This window comes from Pongo pygmaeus, chromosome 4 (assembly GCF_028885625.2).
Source record: "Pongo pygmaeus isolate AG05252 chromosome 4, NHGRI_mPonPyg2-v2.0_pri, whole genome shotgun sequence".
NCBI lineage: Eukaryota > Metazoa > Chordata > Mammalia > Primates > Hominidae > Pongo > Pongo pygmaeus.
Genome location: NC_072377.2, coordinates 139,393,409 through 139,420,823, shown reverse-complemented (window position 1 = coordinate 139,420,823; position 27,415 = coordinate 139,393,409). Strand labels below are relative to the sequence as shown.

Below are 27,415 nucleotides of genomic sequence, written 5' to 3'. Positions count from 1 at the left end.
AGTTGGCCAGGCTGGTCTCAAAACTCCTGACCTCAAGTGATCCTCCTGCCTCGGCCTCCCAAAGTGCTGGGATTACAGGCATGAGCCACTGCACCCAGCCTGCTGGGAACATTTTAAGGTTCAATTAATGCATGCTGCTTAGATAACTATGATTAAGATGTATACGTTAGCACAGAACTGAAATAACTGAGCTTTAGTTACAGCATTTCCTTTCTCCTAACATCTCCCTTACCCAGAAACAACTTAAAACACTTCAAATTTTTTGAGTGAAAGTAGAGATCACAAACATCAAGGTATTTGACTCTTTTATTTTCCATCACTTGCTACTTGAGGGGGTCACACTAACCAATTCTGGTTACATACTTTCCTGCTATGGACTCTAGAAGAAAAACTGCAAAGAAACAGAAAACTAGCCTCCTTAAACATATATAAGGAATCAAGGGTTTCCTAAAACTATTATCTGAGAGTCCTATTTTTGCCTTCTGTATAGTAAGCATGTCATTCTACTCACTATTCTACCAGAATATGTCTTCACATTTCAAACTGGATTACTTTTCAAATATTGGGTTACGTTCATGCAGTAAAAACAAGAATAGTGCACTCTATGGAATATTTTTGCATTTGCTTATTGCAATACTAGTTAAAACACCAGTTTATAATTTTTTTATACATTCAGTTGTTCAACAAATGATTCTTTTAATCTGAAGTTTCAAGTCAACACGTCACTGGAGAAAATGTATGAAACTGTAGCACTAATTTCTGAAACAAAGGATTGAAGTTCCTCTTTCCAGCTGCTTTCAGTCCATCACTACTCCACATGTTCCTGCTCCTGTCCTGGAATTAACCACCGAATACTCTCAGTTCGAATGGTAGCATACATAATAAAACTAATTAAAAAGAATAAGGAAAATACAAGCAACCAGTCCACACTTTTTATCAAAGTGCTGGGAAGAGGACCTATTTGGTCGGCTTGAGTTACCACCACATTCTTCTTGGCTTCTATACCTGAAAGAAAAATCATTGGTTTCAAATCAGACAGAAAAAGCACCCACCACAGATTTTTCTCAAGTATTATATATATGCAAAATGACATGCAGTCCTAAAATAAGCATTGTCACTAGTATATATATAAATATATGGGATGGATTTCACTTGCCTATCAGTGTAATTTGTAAGTTGCCTTTCTCCCCACTGCATCAAAGGAACAGGAATCCATTCAGCTCTTCACAACTAAAACACTAGAATTTCTGTGAACTCATCAAAAGTTTCTTAGTCAATGTGTTTATAAGAGTTGTATTTTGGTGTCTTTTGAGACCAAAGTTCAGTAAGTAACTAGTAAAACTCCTCTCAGTTGTCTACAGAATGTTTTCACAGGTTAAGTAATGCTAAATTCAAAATGCTTTTTTTTTTTTTCTGTGATGAAGTCTTGCTCTGTCTCCCAGGCTGGAGTGCAGTGGTGCCATCTCAGATCACTGCAACCTCTGCCTCCTGGGTTCGAGCGATTCTCTTGCCTCACCCTCCCAAGTAGCTGGGATTACAGGCACATACCACCATGCCTGGCTAATTTTTTTGTATTTTTAGTAGAGACGGGGTTTCACCATGTTGGCCAGGCTGGTCTCGAACTCCAGACCTCAGTTGATCCGCCCACCTCAGCCTCCCAAAGTGTTGGGATCACAGGTGTGAGTCACCGCACCCAGCCCCAAAATGCTTTTAATAATTTACTGGAAGAACTATTATAACAACAAGCCACCAATGGAAACAGGGATTACCAAAGATGCTGTGACTCCCAGATTTGTGTTCTAGGTTTTCTTAGAGCACTGAACAAAATGGCTCCCTCTCCACACATCAATCGAAATGACAATCAGGGATCCATGACAAGACTTGGACTAGCTAACCACCTTGTAATATCCTACTTTTACTCCTATCAGCCAACTCAGCTCTTTTTTCTTTAGTGTTAGCTAAAATGATTATATGCAACTTAATATATATGCAATGTGTGTTATAATTTTTATTTATTTCCAGTGAATATACTTTGGGAAGAGTGGGATGCTCACAATTGAGACAGTGAGGCTTTAGAGGAATGAACTTTTCCAATGGAGGTAATGTTTTCAATTTACAATGCCTTACAATGTTTTACAAACAATAAAAAATAAGGCCATATGTTTTGGCAAATATTAAGGAACTAAGATAGCATCTACGAATGGATTAATAAATGGAACAATAGCAGCAAAGAAAATGAACAAAACATAACCATACATGACAATGCAGGTGCATCTCACAAGCATACTGTTGGATGAAAAAAACAGACATAAAAGAAAACATCCTGCATGTCTCCATTAATATGAAGTCCAAAACAAGTAACACAGTCTATGATATTAGGAGTCAAGACTGTGGTTATCTTTGGGGAAGGCAGGAGCAGTGGTGCTCAAGGGAGGCTGGTAATGTTCTGTTTCTTTTTTTTTGTTTGTTTGTTTTGAGACGGAGTCTCACTCTGTCAACCAGGCTGGAATGCAGTACTGTGATCTCAGCTCACTGCAGCCTCTGCCTCCTGGGCTCAAGCAATTTTCATGCCTCAGCCTCCCGAGTAGCTGCGACTACAAGCACCCACCACCATGCCCAGCTAGTTTTTGTATTTTTAGTAGAGACAGGGTTTTGCCATGTTGGCCAGGCTGGTCTCGAACTCCTGGCCTCAAGCAATCCACCTGCACAGGCTTCCCAAAGTCCTGGGTTTACAGGCATAAGCCAGTGTTCTGTTTCTTGATCAGAGCCAGGGTGTTCACTTTGTGAAAATTCATCACCCTGTACACTCATGATTTATGCATATCTTTGTGTCAATATTAAGTGAAAAATGTGTGTTAAAAGTTATAAGTAAAGTGTATGGTATGTGAATTATATTTCAATAAAACCTGTTTTAAAGTATCTATAATAGGCCAGGTATGGTGGCTCACACCTGTAATCCGAGCACTCTGGGAGGCCAAGGCAGGCAGATCACTTGAGGTTACGAGTGCAAGACCAGCCTGGCCAACAGGGCGAAACCCTGTTTCTACTAAAAAATACAAAAATTAGCCAGGTGTGGTGGCGCGCACCTATAATCCCAGCTACTAGGAAGGCTGAGGCAGGAGAATCGTTTTAACCCAGGAGGCAGAGGCTGCAGTGAGCTGAGATTATGCCACTGCACTCCAGTCTGGGTGACGGAGCGAGACTCCGTCTCAATCCATCAAACAATAAAGTATCTATAATAGACTGGGCACAGTGGCTCACATCTGTAGTCTCAGCACTTTGGGAGGCCGAGGCAGGTGGATCACTTGAGGCCAGGAGATCGAGACCAGCCTGACCAATAAGGTGAAACCCTGTCTCTACTAAAAATACAAAAATTATCTGGGCACACGCCTGTAATCCCAACTACTCAGGAGGCTGAGGCACGCAAATCACTTGAACCTAGGAGGCGGAGGCTGCAGTGAACTGAGATCACGCCACTGCACTCCAGCCTGGGCAACAGAGTGAGACTCTGCCTCAAAAAAAAAGGAAAAAAAGGCCGGGCGCGGTGGCTCACGCCTGTAATCCTGGCACTTTGGGAGGCCAAGGCGGGCGGATCACGAGGTCAGGAGATCGAGACCATCCTGGCTAACATGGTGAAACCCTGTCTCTACTAAAAATAAAAAAAATTAGCCGGGTGTGGTGGCGAGCGCCTGTAGTCCCAGCTACTCGGGAGGCTGAGGCAGAAGAATGGTGTGAACCCAGGAGGTGGAGGTTGCAGTGAGCCAAGATTGTACCACTGCACTCCAGCCTGGGCGACAGAGCGAGACTCAAAAAAAAAAAAAGGGAAAAAAAAGTATCTATAATAATTAAAATTACCTATTCATGTTAAGCTTCATACTGATTGGGAAGTATTTAACAGGATTATAACAGTTCATTAGAAGAGAAGTTTTACAACTCAAAGTCAGTCTTGAACCCTTCACTTAAGGATTATAGCAGATCAGAACCCACAGAAGGCACAGACCCCCAGCAATAGAATATCTTCTTCCTCAGCACATTACATCCACATACCTGTCTGATTAAAAATGAAGATTTTCAGTGTTTCCAGTGTTCGATCTGTATGATTAAATCTAGCCATTGGTTTAGCTCCTTGAAATAATAAAATATTAGGAACAGCTACGGTGCCAAACCTGGTAGAAAGGCTACAAGAGAAAGAAGTCAAAAAACCTGAATTTATTATTAATAGAGGGCTTTCTCATACAATTACCATCTCAGAATAGACAGAAATAAATGAGGAAGTTGCATGTGACCTACGGAGATTTCTGATACTTGGAACTTTTGGTTTTTTCATTTGTTTCCGACCTCTTTGCTTATGGGTCATGGCTGAGGGCACTCCTTTTCTGCAATCTGAGTTGCTTCAATTATAATATGGATCTACCCATGGCACAATTATTCCACTAGTTAAGTTCCTGTCTAAACAAACCAAACCAGAAAACTCTAATTCATGGACAAGGCACACTGTGTCCATTTTTTTGACAGAAGAAATTTCCAACTCTTCAGAATGCCCATCCCTGTCCCTCAAAAAAGATCAGCTTACAGTAGGCAATTGGTTTGGTAAGCTGGCACAAGGGAGTATATGATCTAACAAACACACCAGGATGTTCACAATTAGGGCAGGATGACTTATTTGGAAGGAATATAACTGTGCAGGCTTATTTCACCTTTACATAATACAGACTAGTGGTGATAAGCTCCCAAGTCAAAACACTCTGGGTTGAAACCTCAGTTCTGCCACTGAACCAATGTGAACTCTGGGCAGATTATTTAACCTCGCTAAGCCTCAATTTTCCACATTAGTAAAATAGTAATAGTGTATAACCAGGATGTTTTTCTTTTGTACACATGCTGTAACTTAAATATTAACATAAGAAGCAAACATGTCCCAGCCCATATAATAACAGCAAGAGCCTTAGTCTCCATAATTAAGGCGCCATACCAGGTACAACATGGAGCTGAAGGAAAGAAAGAAGAAAGCAGGTTGGGGAGGGAGTTGGGGGAGAGGCAGGAGGGACAGTGTGAGACCCAGAACCAAAGAGCACTGAGTATGCCTGGGGGCAGTGGAGGCCCCACCAAAGCTGGACACTGACATGATCTGTCCTTCCAATCAGTCTGCTCCCTTGGGCCCAGTCACTTAGATATCACCCAGAAGCCTATATGAAAATTACTAATTTGTTGAGCCATTTCTTTCTTCATAAAAGTTTCAGGTAAACATTGGCAGTTATATTCCCACAATGAAAATCAGTGGAATACAATTTTTTTTTTTTTTTTTTTGAGACAGGGTCTCACTCTGCAGCCCAGGCTGGAGTGCAGTGGCAGGATCATGGCTCACTGTGACCTTGACCGCCCCGGGCTCAGGCAATCCTCCCACCTCAGCCTCCCAAGTAGCTGGGGTACCACAGGTATATGCCACCATCCTCAGTCAATTTTTTGTATTTTTTTTATAGAGATGGGGTTCTGCCATGTTGTCCAGGCTGGTCTCAAACTCTTGGGCTCAAGCGATACTTCTACCTTGGCCTCTCAAAGTGATGGGATTACAGGTGTGAGCCACTGCACCTGGCCTCAAGTACAGAGTAACAGAAGTTCACTCAACTTCATTTTACCACCAATTGACCATTTTTCAGATGTTCCAGATTTATTTACACACAACCTCCTTGTTGAGGCTGACCTGCTAAGGAGCATCTGATTTGGAAGAGAAGAACAGTTTATAACTCAGGCACAATCGCAGCACGTAGGAGAAACATATACCATTCTCAACAAAGTTCTCTGTAACTTACTTTACTAAACATTTAAAAAAGACAAACCTGGGCCAGGCACAGTGGCTCACGCCTGTAATCCCAGCACTTTGGGAGGCCGAGGCTGGCAGATCACAAGGTCAGGAGTTCGAGACCAGCCTGGCCAACGTGGTGAAACCCCATTTAAAAATACAAAATTAGCCGGGCGTGGTGGCAGGTGCCTGTAATCCCAGCTACTCAGGAGGCTGAGGCAGGAGAATCACTTGAACCCGGGAGGCAGAGGCTGCAGTGAGCCTAGATCACACCACTGCACTCCAGCCTAGGCAACAGAGCGAGATTCCACCTCAAAAAAAAAAAAAAAAAAAAAAAGACCAGCCTGGCATGGTGGCGCATCCCTGTAGTCCTACTACTCAGGAGGTTAAGTCAGGACGATCGCTTGAGCCCAGGAGTTCAAGGCCAGCCTGGACAAAAACCCAGTGAATTATACACGAGAAATATAAAACAAAGGTAAATGTCATGTTAAAGAGCTAAATTAATTCATGACTTGATCGAGTGCCTACTACAGAACATGACTGCAAGAATAAGTATGGAGGAAAGAAAGAAGGAAAGATGGAAAGGGAAAAGAAGAAAAGAAAAAGAAAAGGAAGGGAAGAAATCCTGAGTAGACACAAAACAGGGGTGCTGGGAATTAGGCTGCCTGGGATGGGGATTTAACCTGCGCCTTAAAGTCACAAAGGAATATCCTACTGTGATACCAATTGTGCTGATTCAGTCTGGCTATGGCCCTCAAAAGTCTTCTGGCCCCTCCCCCTGCCATCAGGTCCTATCACCTGCCACCTTTAAATCCACCACACAGAGAACAGCCCACTTTCTTTAAAGGGCCTCCACAAAGTGACGCCACCAGCTTCCTCAGGAGTATGACAATCCTCACTATTCACTCTTGCCTTGCCTTCAATCCCAGGACAAAGCTCATGCCCCCCCTCTTCTGCTTCTAACTTAACTAATTAGGACCTCCAAATAAGTGCAACCATCAGCCAGGAAGGTGGACGTAAACCCCACCAACGGAAGATACCTGCTGTGTTGAGATGCATCCAGTGCCAAAAAGTGAAGAGCTGGAAATGCCCGGGGCAGAGAGTTAAAGTGAGGGGCCAAACTGGCAGAAAAGCGGCACCACGGGGTGTAAAACAGGACTAGAGTACAGTCACTACCGTTTGGGTTCAGAAAATCCATAAGGTCCTGTTGTAAAAGAAACAAGCATTAAAGTTAGCAGTAAAAGTACATTTTTCTGAAAGGATACCCAAGAAACAGGACACACTGCTGCTCCAGGGAGAGGAACGGGTGGGTGGGAGCAGTGAGAGAAGGGACCCTCAGGAACCTTTTGGATTTTGAACCATATGAATCCAGGAATCAGCAAAAAAGTATGATCAAATGACAAGTTATAAACCTTCACTTTTTTTAAGTCTTGCTGAATTAAGCAGAAAGTTTTAAACTTTCCTCTCTACTTTCCTAATATTACAAGTTATTTTAATATCTTTCATAATTCATCATTTCAAATACAGGCATACCTCATTTTACTGCATTTCACTCCATTGCACTTTGCAGACATTGCATTTTTTGCAGATTGAAGGTTTGTGGCAACTCTGCATCAAGCAAGTTTTTCAGCACCATTTTTCCAACAGCATGTGCTCAATTTGTGTCTGTGTCACATTTTGGTAATTCTTGCAGTATTTCAAACTTTTTCATCATTATTATATCTGTTATGGTGATCTATGATAAATATCTTTGATGTTACTATTGTAATTGTTTTGGGGCGCCACCAACTGTACCCATAGACGACAGTGAACTTTATCAGCAAATGTCTATGTTCTGACTACTACACCGACCAGCTGTTCCCCATCTCCCTCTCCTCAGTCCTCTCCTGAGACACAACAATATTGAAATTAGGTGAATTAATAACCCTACAGTGGCCTCTGTTTAAGTGAAAGGAAGAGTTGCACATCTCTCATTTTAAATCAAAGCCCAAAATGATTGATTAAACTTAGTGAGGACGCCATGCCGAATGCCAACATAGGAGACAGGCTGAAAGCTAGACCTCTTACACCAAACAGCCACATTATAAACGCAAAGGAAAAGTTTTTAAAGGAAGTTAATGTGCTACTCCATCCAGTGTGATGACCTCTGATGCTTAAAAATAAAAATAAGTGCTACTCAGTGAATACACAAATGATAAGAAAGCAAAACAGCATTATTACTCCTATGGAGAAAATCTTAATGCTATAGATGGAAGATCAAACCAGCCACAACATTTAAGCCAAAGCCTAAATCCAGAACAATGCCCTAACTCTCTTCAATTCTACGAAAGCTGAGAGAGGTGAGGAAGCTGCAGAGGAAAAGTCTGAAATTAGCTGGGGTTGGCTCATGAGGTTTAAGAAAGAAGCTGTCTCTAGAACATAAAAGTGCAAGGTGAGGCAGCAAGTGCTGATAGAGAAGCTACAACATAGTAACATCAAAGATCAATGGGGAAAAAAAAAAGAGAGAAGCTGCAACAACTTACCCAGAACATCTAGCTAAGAGAATTGATGAAGGTGGCTATACTCAAAAACCGATTTTCATGTAGATAAAACAGCCTTCTATTGGAATAAGATGGCTTCTAGGACTTTCATAGCTAGACAAGAGATGTCAATGCCTGGCTTCAAAGGACAGGCGGACTCTTTTTAGAGGCCAGTGCAGCTGGGATCTTATTTATTTATTTGACAATAAATCTTATTATTTATTTATTTATTTATTTATTTATTTATTTGACAAGGTCTTGCTCTGTCACCCAGGCTGGAGTACAGTGGCGCAATCACGGCTCACAGCAGCCTCAACCTCTGGGCTCAAGCAATCCTCCTGCCTTGGCCTCCCAAGTAGCTGGTGTCCACCACCATGTCTGGCAAATTTTTGTATTTTTTGTAGAAATAGGGTTTCACCATGTTCCCCAGGCTGGTCTGGAACTCCTAGGTTTAAGCAATCCACCCACCTCGGCCTCTGAAAGTACTGGGATTACAGGTATGAGCAACCGCAGGGCCAATGCTCATTGCTCATTGCTCATTCTGAAGATTCTGGAGCCTTTAAAAATTATGCAAATTTACTTTGCCTGTGCTCTAGAAAAGGAACAACAAAGCCTGGATGACAGTATATCTGTTTACAGCATGGTTTCCTGAGTATTTTAGGCCCACTGTTGAGACCTACTGCTCAGAAAAAAAGATTCCTTTCAAAATATTACACTCGTTGACAATGCACCTGGTCACCCAAGAGTTCTGGTGGAGATGCACAAGGAGACGAATGTTGTTTTCAGCCCTGCTAACACAGCATCCATTCTGCAGCCCATGAATCAAGGTGGGATTTCAACTTTTAACTCTTATTATTTAAGAAATACATTTCATAAGGCTACAGTTGCCATAGATAGCAATTCCTCTGATGGATTTGGGCAAAATAAATTGACAACCTTCTGGAAAGGATTTAGCATTCTAGATGACTTTAAAAATATCTGTGATTCATAGCAGGTGGTCAAAATATCAACATTAATAGGCGTTTGGAATAAACTGACTCCAACCCTCATAGATGACTTTGAGGAATTCAAGACTTCAATGGAGGATGGAACTGCGGATGTGGTAGAAATAGCAAGAAAACTAGGATTAGAAGTGGAGTCTGAAGATAGGACTGAATTGCTACAATCTCATGATAAAACTTGAAGAGATGAGGAGTTGGTTTTTATGGATAAGCAAAGAAAGTAGTTTTTTGAGATGGAATCTACGCCTGGTGAAGATGCTGTGAACATTGTTGAAGTGACGACAAAGGATTTAGAATATTCCATAAACTTAATTGATAATGCAGTGGCAGGGTTTGAGAGGATTGACTCCAACTTTGAAAGAAGTTCTGCTGTGGATAAAATGCTATCAAACAGCATTGCATGCTACAGAGAATTCTTTCGTGAAAGGAATTAAGAAACTGTGGGCCACAGGCCAGGTGTGGTGGCTCACGCCTGTAATCCCAGCACTTTGGAAGGCCAAGGTGGGCAGATCACTTGAGGTCAGGAGTTCGAGACCAGCCTGACCAACATGGTGAAACCCTGTCTCTACTAAAAATACAAAAATGAGTTGGGCATGTGGAGCATGCCTGTAATCCCAGCTACTTGGCGAGAGGCTGCAGTGGGAGAATAGCTTGAACCTGGTAGATGGAGGTTGCAGTGAGCTGAGATCATGCCACTGCACTCCCGCCTGGGTGACAGAGTGAGACTCCATCTCAAAAAAAAAGAAAGAGAAGAGAAGCCCTCTCCCCTCTCCCCTCTCCCCTTTCTTCGGTCTCCCTCTCCTTCTTTTTTCGTTCTCCCTCTGTTGCCGAAGCTGGACTGTACTGCCGTGATCTCGGCTCACTGCAACCTCCCTGCCTCGGGCTCCTGTGATTCTCCTGCCTCCGCCTGCCGAGTGCCTGGGATTGCAGGCGCGCGCCGCCACGCCTGACTGGTTTTTGTGTTTTTGGTGGAGACGGGGTTTCGCCGTGTTGACCGGGCTGGTCTCCAGCTCCTGGCCTGGAGTGATCTGCCCACCTCGGCCTCCGGAGGTGCTGGGATTGCAGACGGAGTCTCACTCACTCAATGCTCAATGTTGCTCAGGCTGGAGTGCAGTGGCGTGATCTCGGCTCGCTACAACCTCCACCTCCCAGCCGCCTGCCTTGGCCTCCTAAAGTGCTAAGATTACAGCCTCTGCCCCGCCACCACCCCGTCTAGGAAGTGATGAGCGTCTCTGCCTGGACGCCCATCATCTGGGATGTGAGGAGCCCCTCTGCCTGGCCGCCCCGTCTGGGAAGTGAGGTGCGCCTCTGCCCGGTCGCCCTGTCTGGGAGGTGAGGAGCACCTCTGCCTGGCCGCCCCGTCTGGGAGGTGAGGAGCGCCTCTGCCCGGCCGCCACCCCATCTGGGAGGAAGTGAGGAGCGCCTCTGCCCGGCCGCCCCGTCTGGGAAGTGAGGAGCGCCTCTGCCCGGCCGCCCCGTCTGGGAGGTGAGGAGTGCCTCTGCCCGGCTGCCACCCCGTCTGGGAGGAAGTGAGGAGCGCCTCTGCCCGGCCGCCCCGTCTGGGAGGAAGTGAGGAGCGCCTCTGCCCGGCCGCCCCGTCTGGGAGGTGAGGAGCGCCTCTACCCGGCCACCCATCGTCTGGGATGTGAGGAGCGCCTCTGCCCGGCCGCCCCATCTGGGATGTGAGGAGCACCTCTGCCCGGCCGCCCCATCTGGGATGTGAGGAGCGCCTCTGCCCGGCCGCCCCATCTGGGAAGTGAGGAGTGCCTCTGCCCGGCCGCCCCATCTGGGAAGTGAGGAGCACCTCTGCCGACCGCCCTGTCTGGGAGGAGAAATTCTTCTGCCTTGGGATGCTGTTGATCTATGGCCTTTCCCTCAGCCCCCTGCTCTCTCAAACATGTGCTGTGTCAACTCAGGGTTAAATGGATTAAGGGCAGTGCAAGATGTGCTTTGTTAAACAGATGCTTGAAGGCAGCATGCTCTTTAAGAGTCATCACCACTCCCTAATCTCAAGTACCCAGGGACACAAACACTGCAGAAGGCCGCAGGGACCTCTGCCTAGGAAAACCAGAGACCTTTGTTCATGTGTTTATCTCCTGACCTTCTCTCCACTATTATCCTATGACCCTCCCATATCCCCCTCTCCAAGAAACACCCAAGAATGATCAATAAATACTTAATAAAAAAAAAAAGAAAGAGAAGAGAAGAGAAGAGAAGAAAGAGAAGAGAAGAGAAGAGAAGAGAAGAGAAGAGAAGAAAAAAGAAAAGAAAAGAAAAAGGAAAGAAACTGTGGGCCAGGCATGGTGGTTCACGACTCACAACACTTTGGGAGGCAAAGACAGGAGGATCACTTGAGCCCAGGAGTTTGAGACCAGCCTATGCAACATAGTGAGACCTCATCTCTACAAAAAAAAAGAAAAAAATTAGCCAGGTACGGTGGCACATGCCTGTATTCCCAGCTACTTAGGAGGCTGAGCTGGGAGGATCACTTGAGCCTGGGAGGTCAAGGCTGCAGTGAGCCATGGTCTCGCCACCACACTCCAGCCTGGGTGACAGAGCAATACTCTGTCTCAAAGAAATTGCCAGAGCCACCCCAACCCTCAGTAACTACCATCCTGATCAGTCAGCAGCCATCAACATCAAGGCAAGACCCTCAACTAGCAAAAAGATTACAACTCACTGAAGGCTCAGATGATCATTAGCATTTTTTAGCAATAAAGTATTTTTAAATTAAGGTATATACATTTTTTAAACATAATGCTACTGCATACTTAATAAACTACAATATAGCATAACTTCTATATGCACTGGGAAACCAAAAAATTCACGTGATTTGCTACACTGCGATATTTGCTTTATCAGAGTGGTCTGGAACCAATCATGTAGTATCTTTGAGGTATGCCTGTACTAAGTACTCACAGGGTCTGAGCAATTGCCCCCACCTTTGAATTGCGCATCTCAAACCATCTAAAATGGAATTATTAGAGGACTATGATCTCAAATCCAAACTATCATCTCAGCAGAGCTAAGTCTGAACTAAGCAGTCATATCGACATATTTGGCCAAAGGTTAGATCAATTCAAGAGTACACTGTCCTAGCCAGCCACAGTATCTTACATCTGTAATCCCAACACTCTGGGAGGCCAAAGCGGGCAAATCAGTTGAGGTCAGGAATTTGAGACCAGCCTGGCCAATGTGGTAAAACCTCGTTTCCACTAAAAATACAAAAATTAGCCAGGCGTGGTGGCATGTGCCATAATCCCAGCTATTCGGGAGGCTGAGGCAGGAGAACCACTTGAACCCGGGAGGCAGAGGTTGTAGTGAACCCAGATCATCCCATTGCACTCCAGCCTGGGCGACAGAACGAGACTCTGTGTCAAAAAAAGAAAAAGAGTACACCGTCCCTGCCACCACCTGTTTAATCCATAACTCAGACTGTTTAAACTGCTCTCTCCCAGTCATGTGAGTGACACCTGTGGGAGTCCCACAGACCACAGCATCTACAGGCACTCGGGAGTGGATGCAAAGCCAGCACCGAGCACTGCCCTTGGAGGAGCTATGTGCACTAAAGGTGCGTGCCCTCATTGACAACAAACAGTCACAGCTCTTAGAGTCAGGATTTTCCTCTCTTACATAAGCAGTGTGAATGCATCCTACCCTTCTGTTTTCTGAACCACCCCACAGAAATTGTCAGTCATTGATGAAAGAGAAACTTTTCATCAATATAACATACTTTCCAGGGGCATTACTAGTCTAAATAATGGTAAATTATAATTTTAGTAATCCAGGTATGTTTAAATTGCCTCTGTAATAAATAAATACTTCATTTGGAAGAAGAAAAATGGCCGGGCACAGTAGCTAACACCTGTAATCCCAGCACTTTGGGAGGCCGAGGCGGGTGGATTACCTGAAGTCAGGAGTTTGAGACCAGCCTGGCCAACATGGTGAAACCCATTTCTACTAAAAATACAAAATTAGTCAGGCATGGTAGCGCATGCCTATAATCCCAGCTACATGGGAGACTAAGGCAGGAAAATCATTTGAACTCAGGAGGCAGAGGTTGCAGTGAGCCGAGATCACGCCATTGCACTCCAGCCTAGGTGACAAGAGCAAAACTCTGTCTCAAAAAGAAAAATGCTATGATTTTGGTGCCAAGCAACTATCTGTCCACTGGGATTTTTATCGTGAGGTTTGGTGGTGGGACTGGCCCAAGGATAACTAGGTTTAGGCCACCTGAAAATCATAATCAACACTAGTTATATTTCCTCGTCTCCCTATAAACATCACAGAGGGCAAAGTCGATTTTCACTGAAGCAACCATTAAATGCTATCTCGCTTACAATATGATCAAGATCATGACTTTCCATTTCAAAGTTGATAGGGTATTAATCATAAAATAAATGCACTGAAAAGGAGAAAAGCACTAAATAATTCTTCCTTACCTGTGACATATTTAAAATTTTCAGAGTGAAATTTTCTAATCCCGTAATGTTTCTCTCCTCACAGTTCACCTTTGGGGATTTCAGACTTTCAGTGTTATTGGAGTCCTCTGTTGGGGCTGCGTCAGATTCCGCCACTTCTGGCTCTGTGTAATACTCCTCTTCTCTGTCAGGGAAGTGTGCTCCAGCACCATCCAGAGAGAAAAGGCTCTCTCGGAGGTTGCACCTTGAGTCCTCCGCTCCTCCAGCGCCACAGGTGCCACCGCTAGGCTCTGAACTCACTTTGTCCTCAGCTTCCCCAGGAATCACAGACAGCATCACCATGTGATCGCCTTGGGTGTCCAGCCCCAGCACCGCATTGGCCTCTTCTGCTGCCCTGTCCTGGCCCATCGGGTCATGCAGGAGCTCCTCCTCATCCAGGTACACAGCCCCCACCTGGACAGGGTGAGCAGGCTGCTCCTCTGACCATAAGAGACCACTTTCCTCTGCAACTAAAACATGCCAGCACATTCAGAGTCATATTTGACTTCAAAACAAATGAACCCCAAAGAATTACAGTTCCCCTCTAACACGAAATTTTCCCCTCTGGAGACAAAAAGGTCTCCTTTCATTAAACTATCAGAGAGCTACTCACCATTTCCCAGGTTAGGAAGAAGGTCACAAGCAGGTACTATTAATAAATTAATGAATGTCAAAGAAGGCTGGGCATGGTGGCTCACGCCTGTAATTTTAGCACTTTGGGAGGACCCAAGTCAGGTGGATCACTTGAGGTCAGGAGTTCAAGACTAGCCTGGCCAACATGGTGAAACCCTGTCTCTATTAAAAATACAAAAATTAGCCGGGCATGGTGGCAGGCACCTGTAATCCCAGCTACTAGGGAGGCTGAGGCAAGAGGACTGCTTGAACCTAGAAGGCGGAGGTTGCAGTGAGCCAAGACTGCACCACTGCACTCCAGTCTGGGCGACAGAGCAAGACTCCATCTCAAAAAACAAACAAACAAACAAAATTATGAATGTCAAATAATAGACAAACACACAGCTCTGCCCTAAACTTGCTGCTTGCCATGTGGATTATAACTAAAAACATTCCAGTTCAGATATCTAATTAGGAAAATAGAATATAAACACTTTCATTTTTTGATAAGAGTTTCATTTGTTTGATAATATCCAAGAAAAGGATCATGATTTTATGCAAGATTCTACTAGAACAAAGCATCTTTGCACACATTATAACAGTCCTGTGAGATGGGCAAGACAAGGGTTACCAAGATCACTGAACAGATAACGAGGCAAGGCACAGAGAGGCTCAGCACAGTGTCCGATGGTACACAGATAGTAAGCAGCAAAGCCAAGTCTGGGAGCAAAGTTTTCTGGCTGCTACTCCAGAATGAGCCGTAGGCTCCCTGCCATGATACCTCGGGGATGCTGAGCCACACTGCCTGAAGAACACTGCTCAAGCCACACAGCAGCTCCTTCCTGAGGTGGCCTCTGACAGCTGGACTCTGCTCTCCCGCCTGCCACCCTTGGGCTGCTGCCCTTGGGAGTGCTGGGAGATGGGCTCGGCAGTGCAGAGGCAGCAGCAGGAGGAAGAAGAGAACTTTCCCCCACTTTGGAGCTAGAAGGTGGGTCTTGAGCATAATGCTCAGATAAGGGAAGAGTCCCAGGTAGTCTCGTACATCCATTTACCCATCTCCACTCACCTCCGTAGCAATGCCTCCTGCCCTCCAACTCTTATCAACTCAACACCAGCTGCCAGACTTTGTGCCAGGCACCAACCAGCAGAAACCAGTGAGGCCAGCAGCACTCAGGAAAGCTCACCATGTGGTTAGGAAACCACCGGCTGGGTGATGAGCTCTGCGTGCCAACAGCATGTCACTGGAGTGTTAGTGACCAACTGACTTCAAAGTTGGGAAGGTCTGGGGGCTTCCTAAGGTATGCACATTTGTATAAGATTTCAAAGAATATCCCTGTAGAGCTTTTTGTTGTTGCTGATGCATAACAGATGTACATAGTTTCAAAGCACATGTGATAATCAATATATTCATGCAATTTGTAAAGATCAGATCAATGTATTTGGGATATCCATCACCTTAAATATTTGTCTTTTCTTCATGCCAGAATCATTCAAATTCTCTTCTAGCTATTTTAAAATATACAACAGGCTATTATGAACTACAGTTACCCTATTGATCTACCTCACACTAGGGCATAAAGCTCTGTGGATTCATTCAGAGATTCAAAAACATTATCTGGGAATTCTGCTTCTGGCCAAGATGGAGTAACAAAAACCAGATTTACCTTACCTACTGAAACAACCAAATAAACAGATAATATATATAAAACAACAGTTTCAGGAAATTAGTTATCAGGCAACAGAGGATAGTGACATCCGAGAAACAGGCGACAAATGAAGAGAATCCTACAACTGCTCCAACTTACTGCCTTGATGGCATTCCCACTGTGGCTCAGGGAGGGGAAATCCAGGCAGAGCCCAGCAGACTCTCCCAGTTGAAGAGATGGAGCTGAGAGTCCAAGGAGACCAAAAAGCCATAGTTTGCAAGACAGAATATTGCAGATGAGAGGAGCTACCTAGAGAGGGGGCTCCAGAAATCTGCAGAGGCCCCCCCAAGTATACAGCAGGGTACTGGTCAGCACATGCACGTGAGTAAACTACCCAATGCCAGAGAAAGAACTACCAGAAAGGATGAGAAGGAACAGTACCCAACATTCACACAGAGCAGGGAATGGTACCTCTTCTTACCAGCTAGACTGGAAAACTTCATAATTCACAGGGCATTGAGTAGAGTATACAAAAGGACCTGCCTCAGTAGTGGGACACTTTTAACCCTAAAGAAAATACAGCTTGCTTGCTTAAAAGCAAAACCTGAAAGAATCAAGCTGTTCTCAAGTAACTTCATTGTACCCCAGAACAAAGCTCAAGAATATATATACGGGGCCAGGCGCAGTGGCTCATGCCTGTAATCCCAGCAATTTGGGAGGCCGAGGTGGGTGGATCACCTGAGGTCAGGAGTTTGAGACCAGCCTGACCAACATGGTGACACCCTGTCTCTATTAAAATATAAAAATTAGCCGTGTGTGGTGGCGGGCACCTGTAATTTCAGCTACTCGGTAGGCTGCGGCAGGAGAATCGCTTGAACCCAGGAGGTGGAGGTTGCAGTGAGCTGAGATCGTGCCACTGCACTCCAGCCTGGGCAACAAGAGAGAAATTCCATCTCAGAAAAAAAAAAAAAGAATATGCATAGGGAATCTAAAATATCCAGCATTCAACAAAGTAAAATTCATGTCTGGCATCCAATAAAAAATTATCAGACATATAAAGAAGCAGGAAAATAGTACACATAATGAGACTAATCAGTCAATCCACACTGACCCAGAACTTGCACCCATGTCAGAATTAGCAGACAAGGATATTAAAACAATAATTGTAACTGTATTACATTCAAAAAGTAAAGTAGATATCAAGATATAAGATATTAAAAAATATCAAATCGACCTGGGAGGCAGAGGTTGCAGTGAGCTGAGATCAAGCCATCGCACTCCAGCCTGGGTGAAAGAGTGAGACCCTGTCTCAAAAAAATAACTAAATAAAAATAAAAACGATCAAATTGGCTGGGCTCAGTGGCTCACACCTGTAATCTCAGCACTTTGGGAGGCTGAGGTGGGTAGATCACCTGAGGTCGGGAGTTCGAGACCAGCCTGACCAACATGCAGAAACCCCATCTCTACTAAAAATACAAAATTAGCCAGGCATGGTGGCACATGCCTGTAATCCCAGCTTCTCGGGAGGCTGAGGGAGGAGAATCACTTGAACTCAGGAGGCAGAGGTTGTGGTGACCCAAGATAGTGCCATTGCACTCCAGCCTGGGCAACAAGAGCAAAACTCTGTCTCAGGAAAAAAAAAAAAAAAGATCAAATTGCACCCTTTTTTTTTTTTTCTTTTTGAAATTGAGTCTTGCTCTATCGTCCAGGTTGGAGTGCAGTGGCACAATCTCAGCTCACTGCAGCCTCCACCTTCCGGGTTCAAGCAATTCTCCTGCCTCAGCCTCCCAAGTAGCTGGGATTACAGGTGCCCACCACCACACCTGACTAATTTTTGTATTTTTTAGTAGAGATGGGGTTTCACCATGTTGGCCAGGCTGGTCTCGAACTCCTGACCTCGGGTGATCCTCCCGCCTCAGCATCCCAAAATGCTGGGATTGCAGGCATGAGCCACCGCACCTGGCTTTCTTTCCTTTTTTTTTTTTTTTTTTGAGATGGAGTCTCCCTTTATTGCCCAGGCTGGAGTGCAGTGGCACGATCTCGGCTCACTGCAACCTCCGCCTCCCAGGTTCAAGTGATTCTCCTGCCTCAGCTTCCCGAGTAGCTGGGATTACAGGCACCCACCACCACGCCCAGCTAATTTTTGTATTTTTTTAGTAGAGATGGGGTTTCGCCATATTGGCCAGGCTGGTCTCAAACTCCTGGCCCCAAGTGATCTGCCTGCCTCAGCCTCCCAAAATGCTGGGATTACAGGCGTGAGCCACCGAGCCACCAGGCCTAGCCTTTTTCTTTCTTTTTTTTTTTTTTTTTTGAGACAGGGTCTCGCTCTGTCACCCAGGCTGGAGTGCAGTGGCACAACCACCTCCTGGGTTCAAGCGATTCTACCACCTCAGCCTCCCAAGTAGCTAGGATTACAGGCATGAGCCACTGCACCCAGCTAATTATTTTGTTTTGGTTTTTTTTTTTTTTTTTGAGACAGAGTCTCGCTCTGTAGCACAGGCTGGAGTGCAGTGGCACGATCTGCACGATCTCACTCACTGCTACCTCCTCTTCCTGGGTTCTGGTTCAAGGAATTCTCCTGCCTCAGCCTCCCGAATAGCTGGGATTACAGGCATGTGCCACCATGCCCAGCTAATTTTTGTATTTTTAGTAGAGACGGGGTTTCATCATGTTGGCCAGGCTGGTCTTGAACTCCTGACCTCGTGATCCACCCACCTTGGCCTCCCAAAGTGCTGGGATTACAGGCATGAGCCACCACGCCCAGCCTAATTACTTTGTATTTTTGCTAGAGACGGAGTTTTGCCATGTTGGCCAGGCTGATCTCAAACTCCTGGCCTCAAGTGATCTGCCCGCCTCAGCCTCCCAAATTCTGGGATTACAGGCATGAGCCACCGCGCCCGGCCCAAATCGTACTTTTAAAGACGTAAATTATAGTAACTACAATGTCTGAGATGAAAATTGCACTATATGAGAATAATGGCAAATTAGACAAAACAGAAGAAAATAGTCAACTTGAAGACCGCAATAGAACCTATCCAAAATGAAACACACAGGAAAAAAAAAAAAGAATGGAAAGAAATTAAGAGCATCAGTGGGCCGTAGGACAATTTCAAGTGGTCTAATGTACAGATAACTGGAGTACTGGCAAGAGAAGAGAGTGGAGGAACAGAAAAATACTTGAAGAAATTATAGCCAAAAACTTTCCAAACTTGGTGAAAACTGTAAATCCATAGATCCAAGAAGCTCAACAAAACCCAAACTCAATGAACTACAACAAAGCACGTCACAATCAAATTGCTCAAAACCAGTGACAAAGAAAAAACTCTTTAAAGCAGCCAGAGGAAAAAAAACAAAACATCATGTAGAGAGGAACAAAGGATAACAACAGGTTTCTCACTGGAAACAAAGCAAGCAAGAGTGCGACTCCGTCTCAAAAAAAAAAAAAAAATTATTTTGGCTGGGCATGGTGGCTCACGCCTGTAATCTCAGCACTTTGGGAGACCGAGGCGGGTGGATGACTTGAGGTCAGGAGTTCCAGAACAGCCTAGCCAACATGGTGAAACCCTGTATCTACTAAAAATACAAAAAAAAAATTAGCCTGGCATGGTAGCGGGCACCTGTAATCCCAGCTACTCGGGAGGCCGAGGCAAGAGAATCGCTTGAACCTGGGAGGTGGAGGTTGCAGTGACCTGAAATAGTGCCACTGCACTCCAGCCTGGGCTACAGAGCGAGACTCCATCTCAAAAAAAAAAAAAAAAAAAAAAAGTGAAATAAATACTTCTTCACTTCTTCAGATATACAAAAGCTAAAAGAATTCATTACCAGCAAACCCACATGACAAAAATCTTCAAGGAACTCCTTCAGGCAGAAGAAAAATGTTAACAGATGGAAATATGGATCCACATAAAGAAATAGAGAACCCAAAATGGTAACTACATGGATAAATATACACAATTCTTTCCAAAAATCTAGCTATAAAGGGGGCGAGGAAGGTAGGGTAGATTCGCTACAGGCAAGGAAGACTAAGGGAGGTTTCTATTTCGGTATTTGGAACATAGGAGCAATTTGAGGATACATAAAGCTGATGAGAAAGCAGGTAAGAAGGGGCTGGGTGGGTGGCTCACACCTGTAATCCCAGTACTTTGGGAGGCCAAGGAGGGTGGATCCCTTGAGGTCAGGAGTTCGAGACCAGCTTGGCCAACATGGTGAAACCCCGTCTGTACTAAAAATACAAAAATTAGCCAGGCGTGGTGGCATGCACCTGTAATCCCAGCTACTTGGGAGGCTGAGGCGGGAGAATCACTTGAACCTGGGAGGCAGAGGCTGCAGTGAGCCGAGAATCACGCCACTGCACTCCAGCCTGGGTGACAGAGTGAGACTCTGTATCAAAAAAAAAAAAAAAAAAGCAGGTAAGAAGGGAGAGGTGGCAATGGAGGTTACATAGGACAGAGTTTAAGGGTTGGGCAGCAAAGTGAGTCTTTAGCAGAAGGTCAAGCACTTCTGTGACTACAGTCCAGAGAAGGGGCTGGGTGCCTGGGAAGGGAGCTTTGCCAAATTGGTGGAGGGGTGGGATCACATTGGCGGTATTTCTATAGCCTTTTATTTCTATAGCCTTTGGTTAATGAGTGTGTATTGCCTGTATGATCAGAAGAAAAAACAAACACACATGTTTTCTGTGTCATCCACAAGACAAAGCAGGAAATGAAGCCAGAAGAGTCTGGAAAAGAAAGGATGCCAGGTTTGGGGTCCAACCCTACTCCCAAACACCACAGCTCTTCAGAGATTTGCTCTTGCTACCTAATCAACATTCCAGGTTCCACAAGTAAATGAAGAATGCCAAAACGAAGAACCTCAAGATAAAAAAATCAGGGCACAAATTTTAATCTGGTTCTCTCTGATGACCCTCAGATAGCCCCTGCACAAAATCAAAAGGGAGTGTAAGTGGTGCATGGAGCTGGTATTTTAAGTTCAAGAGTGTTGTCCCCTCCATCCCCCTGCACATTGTAAAAATATTTAAGTACACAGTACAGATCAGGAACAAAAAAATCTTATGCCTTCAGGTACCAATGTTTTCATTTAGGAATTAGGAAGAAAAGAAACACTGAATTATTCCACACGAAGATAAAAATGTCATACTATGTGACAGTCATTGAACCCTCCCTTGGTAATGTGCCTTTGTTTTTTTTTGTTTTTTTTCTTTTCCTTTGAGACAGAGTCTGGCTCTGTTGCCCAGGCTGGAGTGCAGTGGCACGATCTCAGCTCACTGCAGCCTCCACCTCCTGGGTTCAAGCAATTCTCCTGCCTTAGCCTCCCAAATAGCTGGGATTACAGATGTGCACCACCACACCTGGCTACTTTTTTTATTTTTAGTAGAGACGCGGTTTCACCATGTTGGCCAGGCTGGTCTCAAACTTCTGGCCTCAAATGATCCACTCACCTCGGCCTCCCAATGTGCTGAGATTACAGGCGTGAGCCACTGCACCCGACTGGTAATGTGCCTTTTAAGAGACTGCAGTTTGAGCTATACATAAAGTGATAATTATTGCATCACTGGCAGCAAAGAAGTTGTCTGAAGGACAAGTGTGAGGGCACCATGCCAACTCTGCCAGGGAGCCCTAGCCTAGGTCAGCACCTTCACACCCTTCCAGCTTTTCTCAGAAGGCTCTTTACCAGCTGCAGGTGTTTTCACAATGGCTTCTGGCAGGAAAGCCAAATGAGGAGGGACCAAAAACAGCCAGCAGTTGGAAGGACAGCAATCCATATTTTCCATAGGCAATACTGTGTGCTCATTTAGCAAATGGAGACAATCCCACCAAAATGTAGAAAATTACAAGGCTACTGTGAAGATTAAATGAGAAAAGATGTGTATGGTCCCTGCCACAGGTTAAACACTCCATAAATGGCTGTGGTGATGATGATGATGATGATGAGTGGTGTTTACAATTCAAAGAGATGGAAAGGCACAATAACTAAGTTCTATTAATTAACCTGCACACCGGGCTTGCTGGTTCATACCTGTAATCCTAACACTTTGGGAGGCCAAGGCGGGCAGATTACTTGAGGTCAGGAATTCAAGACCAGCCTGGCCAACATGGTGAAACCCCATCTCTACTAAAATATACAAAAATTAGGCTAGGCGCAGTGGCTCACGCCTGTAATCCCAGCACTTTGGGAGGCCAAGGCGGGCAGATCACCTGAGGTCAGGAGTTCGAGACCAGCCTGGCCAACGTGGCGAAACCCCATCTCTACTAAAAATATCAAAAATTAGCCGGGGCATAGTGACAGGTGCCTGTAATCCCAGCTACTCAGGAAGCTGAGACAGGAGAATCGCTTGAACCCGGGAGGCAGAGGTTGCAGTGAGCCAAGATCGTGCCATTGCTCCAGCCTGAGCAACAAGAGCAAAACTCCATCTCAAAAAAAAAAAAAAAAAAATTAGCCAGGCATGGTGGCGCATGCCTGTAATCCCAGCTACTTGGGAGGCTGAGGCAGGAGAATCATTTGAACCCAGGGGGTGGAGGTTGCAGTGAGCCAAGATGGTGCCACTGCACTCCAGCCTGGGCGACAAGAGCAAGACTCCGTCTCAAAAAAAAAAAAAAACATTCACCTGCTAAACACATTCACAATCCATCTACTTTCCCCATCCCGACTAACACTTCTCAGCAAAGGCCACAGCCAATTCTTGTCTGGGCAACTGCTGTAGCCACCTAAACTGGTCTCCCTGGTCAGCCTTCTATCCCCCCTCCAGACCCTGATCTTCACAGCAATACAAGTGAAACTGAAAGATAAAAGGCATATCTGATCATGTCACTCCCCTGCTAAAACTCTTTCAGTGGCTTCCCCTAGGACCCTGTGAATGCATCTGCATTCTGTAGCAGAGCTACCAGGCCCCAATGTGGCCTCTGTCTGCACTCTCACCTGTGGCCATCAGATCCCTCTAGTCCCTGATCATTTACACTCCTCCTATCCCCACCTGCCTTAGAGCCTTCCTAAGGGCTGTTTCTCTGCTGGGAAGCTTCCTCCTGCCAAATCCTTCATCCTCCTCATTCGGATCTCACCCTAAATATCACCTCTGTAAGGACACATTCCCTGACCCTCAGACCAGGGTAGGAGGTCTCCCATTACAGCTCCCAAAAATGCCCTGGGACTCTCCTTGATGCATTTCTCAGTCTTGCAATTTTCTTAGTAATTTGTAGTTATTTAGTGGCTGCCTTCCCCAAAGGCCTGCTGCTCTGACTCACCACTGGATCCCCAGTGCTCAGCACAGTGTTTAGCATATGATGAGTGCTCAGTAAGAATTTGCTAGCTGACTGCCTAGGGAAGAGTGGCATATGGATATTGAAGCCAGGAGTTTGCTTCCATTCCTAGACACCTGGATAGCATTGCTACCTCCAGGCTGCTTAGTCTATCAGGGCCTCAGCACCTGAGGCCAGCATAATCTGCCAGTGGCATCCTCTGCACAGAAAAAAAAAAAAAAAAAAACAACTTAGATTTTCAGCTACTCTGAGAAGAAATCAGCTGGTGAAGTTTCTTCTGTCTTCACCCCATTCATGGCCTGGCCATGATGACCAAAGACCCAAGCTGAACCCTGAATCAGCCAGGATTCTGCCAGGAAACAGCACATTTAACTTGGGCAAGTTGAGGAGAGTTTAATGAAGGGACCACTAATGTGTAGGCTGGGTGTAGAGAAATGAAAAGCAATGGTAAGGAATTCCAAGGCCAGTAACAGTAGAGGGGGAGCCAGTTACCACTCATAGACCTTAAGAGTCTGGAGAGAGAAGTAGTCACACAACCTTGAAACATCAAGGGTAACACAGAGGGCAGCTTTCTAGAATTCAATGTTTTCCACCGGGGGCAAAGCCAGCCTGCAATAACCTCTCAGGGAGGGAGCAGAGAGAATCAATACCCTGACCTCACTCTCCCCTCATTCCAACACAATGGAAGCAAGACGGCAGGACAGTTGGTATTTATTCCACACAGGACAGCCACACAGGGCACAGAACAGGGTGGAGGGGCTGAAACAGAAGATATCCAACCCATGCCATCACCTCTGTGAGGCTGGCAGTTAAGTATAGTGAAAATGCAGAGGTTGGGCTCTGAAGTCAGGCAGACATGGGCTTGACTCAAGGCTCCTCAACTTCTGGCTGTATGACCTTGTCACAGGACTTATTGGCTCTGAGTCTCAGTTTACTTCTATAAAATAAGCATGATAACATCTACTGCATATGCATTTAAAAATTACTAAGGCCAGGCACGGTGGCTCAAGCCTGTAATCCCAGCACTCTGGGAGGCCGAGGTGGGTGGATCACCTGAGGTCAGGAGTTCGAGACCAGCGTGACCAACATGGTGGAACATCATATCTACTAAAAATACAAAAATTAGCCCACTGTGGTGGCAGACACCTGTAATCCCAGCTACTCAGGAGGCTGAGGCACAAGAATCGCTTGAACCCGGGAGTCAGAGGTTGCAGTGAGCCAAGATCGCGCCACTGCACTCCAGCCTGGGCAGCAGAGCCAGACTCCATCTCAAAAATAAAAATAAAAATAAAAATTACATAAACCGGGAGCAGTGGCTCACATCTGTAATCCCAGCACTTTGGGAAACAGGTAGGAGGATCACTTAAGCCCAGGAGTTCAAGGCTGCAGCGAGCCATGATGAGCCACTGCACTCCAGCCTGGGCAACAGAGCAAGCCCTCATCCCTTAAAAAAACAAAAACAAAACAGTAAAGATTCCAAAAGATGATGCTCGTAAAGCACTGAGCACAGCACCTGGTACACAGTGAGCGCTTTCATTTATGGTAATTGTGTTACTATGACTCACCCTTCTCCACAACCCTCTGCTGTCCTGCCTCCATCCAGGACACCCCAGGGAAAAGAAAGACCTGCCTGTTCCTGTTAAGGTCTGAATGACAAGCAAGACCGAGGGTCTGGACTTTAACAGGACTATGAGGAGTGGGGGTGAAGGAGCATGAAAGTAAGGCCTCCACTCTCCACCCTCGCCATGCCTCTAGGGTGGCTGCCTTCCCCACCGGCAAGCTGGGGGTTACCGGGAGTCTCCCGTGTTTCTCGTCTGTTTTTCACGCAGGGAGCAGAGCAAGACTGGCCTCCTTAAGACAGTGGTCCAGCAGCGTGGACTCCAGAGTGGGTTTTGGCGTCAGAGAGACAGGCTTCTGCCACTTATCAGAAGCGCAAACTTAGGCGGGACCTGAGCATCTTCATCTGTGAAATGGAGACACTAAACGGAACCGATCTGATAGGGTTTGTGGGAGCATTAAATGAGATAATGATGTAAGTAAAGCACGATGTACAGTTCCTGGCTCCTAATACGGCCACAACAATGTCGGTATTTGATATGATGTTATTAATAATAAATTGCTCATCACCAGAGGGTATGCCTCAGCAGCGCTTACCGCACTGTCCCTTCTGGCTACCGGCCACGGGCTGAGGGCGGCCTGAACGCGGCCCAACCACCCCCGGGCTCCCGCCCACTGGCCCTCCGCCCGCCGGCCCCCTTTGGCGGGCCACAAGCGGGCGGTGCGCGGGGAGAGAAGTCAGGGAGACGCGCCCGGGAAGACGCCAAGAAGGGGCGAGTCGCGCACCACCGGCCTTCGCGCAGGTCCAGAGCGTCGCCCGGGTGGACCTCAGCTCGCCCTATCATCTCATGCACCGCCCCCGGCCCACACTCACCCTCCACGCCGCGGACGGGAAGCCCCAGCACCCACAGCAATACTTGCCACCAGCCGAGGAGCCGCATGACGCGGGGCGGTCGTCGACCGGCAGCCGGGACCACTGCCCAGGCCGAAAAGCAATCGGCGCACGGCTACGCGAGTCGTGCTGCCAGCCGGAGGAAGACTGGGGGAGGACAGCCCGGGAGCGCGGGCGCGGCCCCGCGCCGCCATCTTAACACCTGGCAGCTGTGGCAGGCGCCATCTTGGAGTCGGGCGGACGGCCTCTAGCCGCTGGCCGTCGCCGCTGCACTGGAGACCTCTTTAGGAGCTAAGCGCCAGACGTTGCAGGTCGTTTTGAACTCTGCTGACCCCAGAGTCCAGAGCAGGGCTCTGGCAGAGGCCCATGGCCTCCCTTCTTCCCTCGGAAGTCAGGGCTTGGCTACTTGAAGCACTGCGCCCGCCTAAGGAAGGTTTTCCACGCTTCATTCCCAGAGCCAGAAAGGCCCAGGAGCCTTCCTGTTCTAGTGTCCCATCGAGGTGCAGAAACTTTGGAGGCTGCAAATCTTCTAATCTCTTGCCTAACCTGTGCTCCCCTACCTAGGGTTGCCACATAGCATACCTGATACCCAGTTATATTTGAATTTCACATAATGAATATTTTTTACTATAACCCTTATAGTATAAGGGATATACCTTAAAACTGAGCATCGTGTAACTTCGTGACATCTGGCAACCCTAACCCTACCTATCCACTCAGGGCAGGAGAGGTTGGTTTTAACTGATTTACCTTGCAGGGCAATGTCTTTCTCTTTAAGCATGGTTGGGGCCATGAGCATCATTGGCTGTGGCTCATGGTGGAGGTGGAGCCACCTCGAGCATAAAGTAGATAGGAAAGGGCTTAGAATGAAGAAAGCATAGATGGGGAGATGAGGAGCAGGGCTCTGCATTCCCAAGCAAACACACAGAACGGGAGTCTTACGAGAAAATTCTTGGAATAGAGAGGATGACACCACTAATTGGGGTATTTTGGCGGAGGGCCTACTAAAATGGAATAAGGCAAGTTTTAAGCAGCCACCAGTGCTAAATCAGTGCAGAGTGCAGCTTTTCAAACTCATGAGGTTGAAAAAATAGAAACTGATTTAAAATACATCAGTCTATTGGTTAACATAGCAATGGTAAGGGGAACCTGGGCTTTTTGGCCGCTTGGTGAATCCCAGCTTCAGCACATGTGATAGTTCACAGTCAGCAGGTTATGTAACTTGAAGTTCAGTTTCTTCAGCTGTAAAGTGGAGATGAAGTTACATAGAGTCTTATAGATTAAATGAGATGTAAAGTGATGAGCACAGTGCCCTGGGGCACAGGAAGCATTTCAAAGTGGTGGGCATTATTAATTGAATAATACAATTCTGATGGTATGGCCATAGTCCCCTTATCTCTATGCCCATCAAAGAGACACTGTTAGGCCAGAAAGATGCATCATTAATCTGACCCTGTGGATGATTCTTTTATTCTAAATACGTTGGTATGGTTTTGCTGTTGTAGATCCTCAAGTGCCATCTTGTGGGTCCAGAAGAATATGAAACAATGGACATGGATAAAAGAGCCCACAGTTCTAGAGCTTATTACTAGTCATCATTTCGCTAAGTACCTCCCTCACCCCTTACGGTGGAAGAACAAATCTTTCCTTTTTAAACTATCTTTCTCATACCCCC

At 46.0% G+C, this 27,415-nt stretch overlaps 1 protein-coding gene across 2 annotated transcripts; it reads right to left on the bottom strand.

Moving 5' to 3' along the window:
- Nucleotides 1-288: 288 nt before the first annotated feature.
- TXNDC15 (thioredoxin domain containing 15) lies at nt 289-26,995 on the bottom strand. 2 transcript variants are annotated; one of them, XM_054489017.2, is made up of 5 exons: nt 25,723-26,995; nt 13,763-14,250; nt 6,841-7,004; nt 4,048-4,178; nt 289-1,005 (listed from the first exon to the last, which is right to left on the bottom strand). In XM_054489017.2, exons 1-5 carry the CDS (start codon nt 25,787-25,789, stop codon nt 809-811), a joined length of 1,047 nt encoding a protein of 348 aa, XP_054344992.1. In that variant the 5' UTR covers nt 25,790-26,995; the 3' UTR covers nt 289-808. The 2 variants fall into 2 exon arrangements, with proteins under 2 accessions (XP_054344992.1, XP_054344993.1); XM_054489018.2 differs by having other exon boundaries at nt 25,770-25,907.
- Nucleotides 26,996-27,415: the final 420 nt, after the last annotated feature.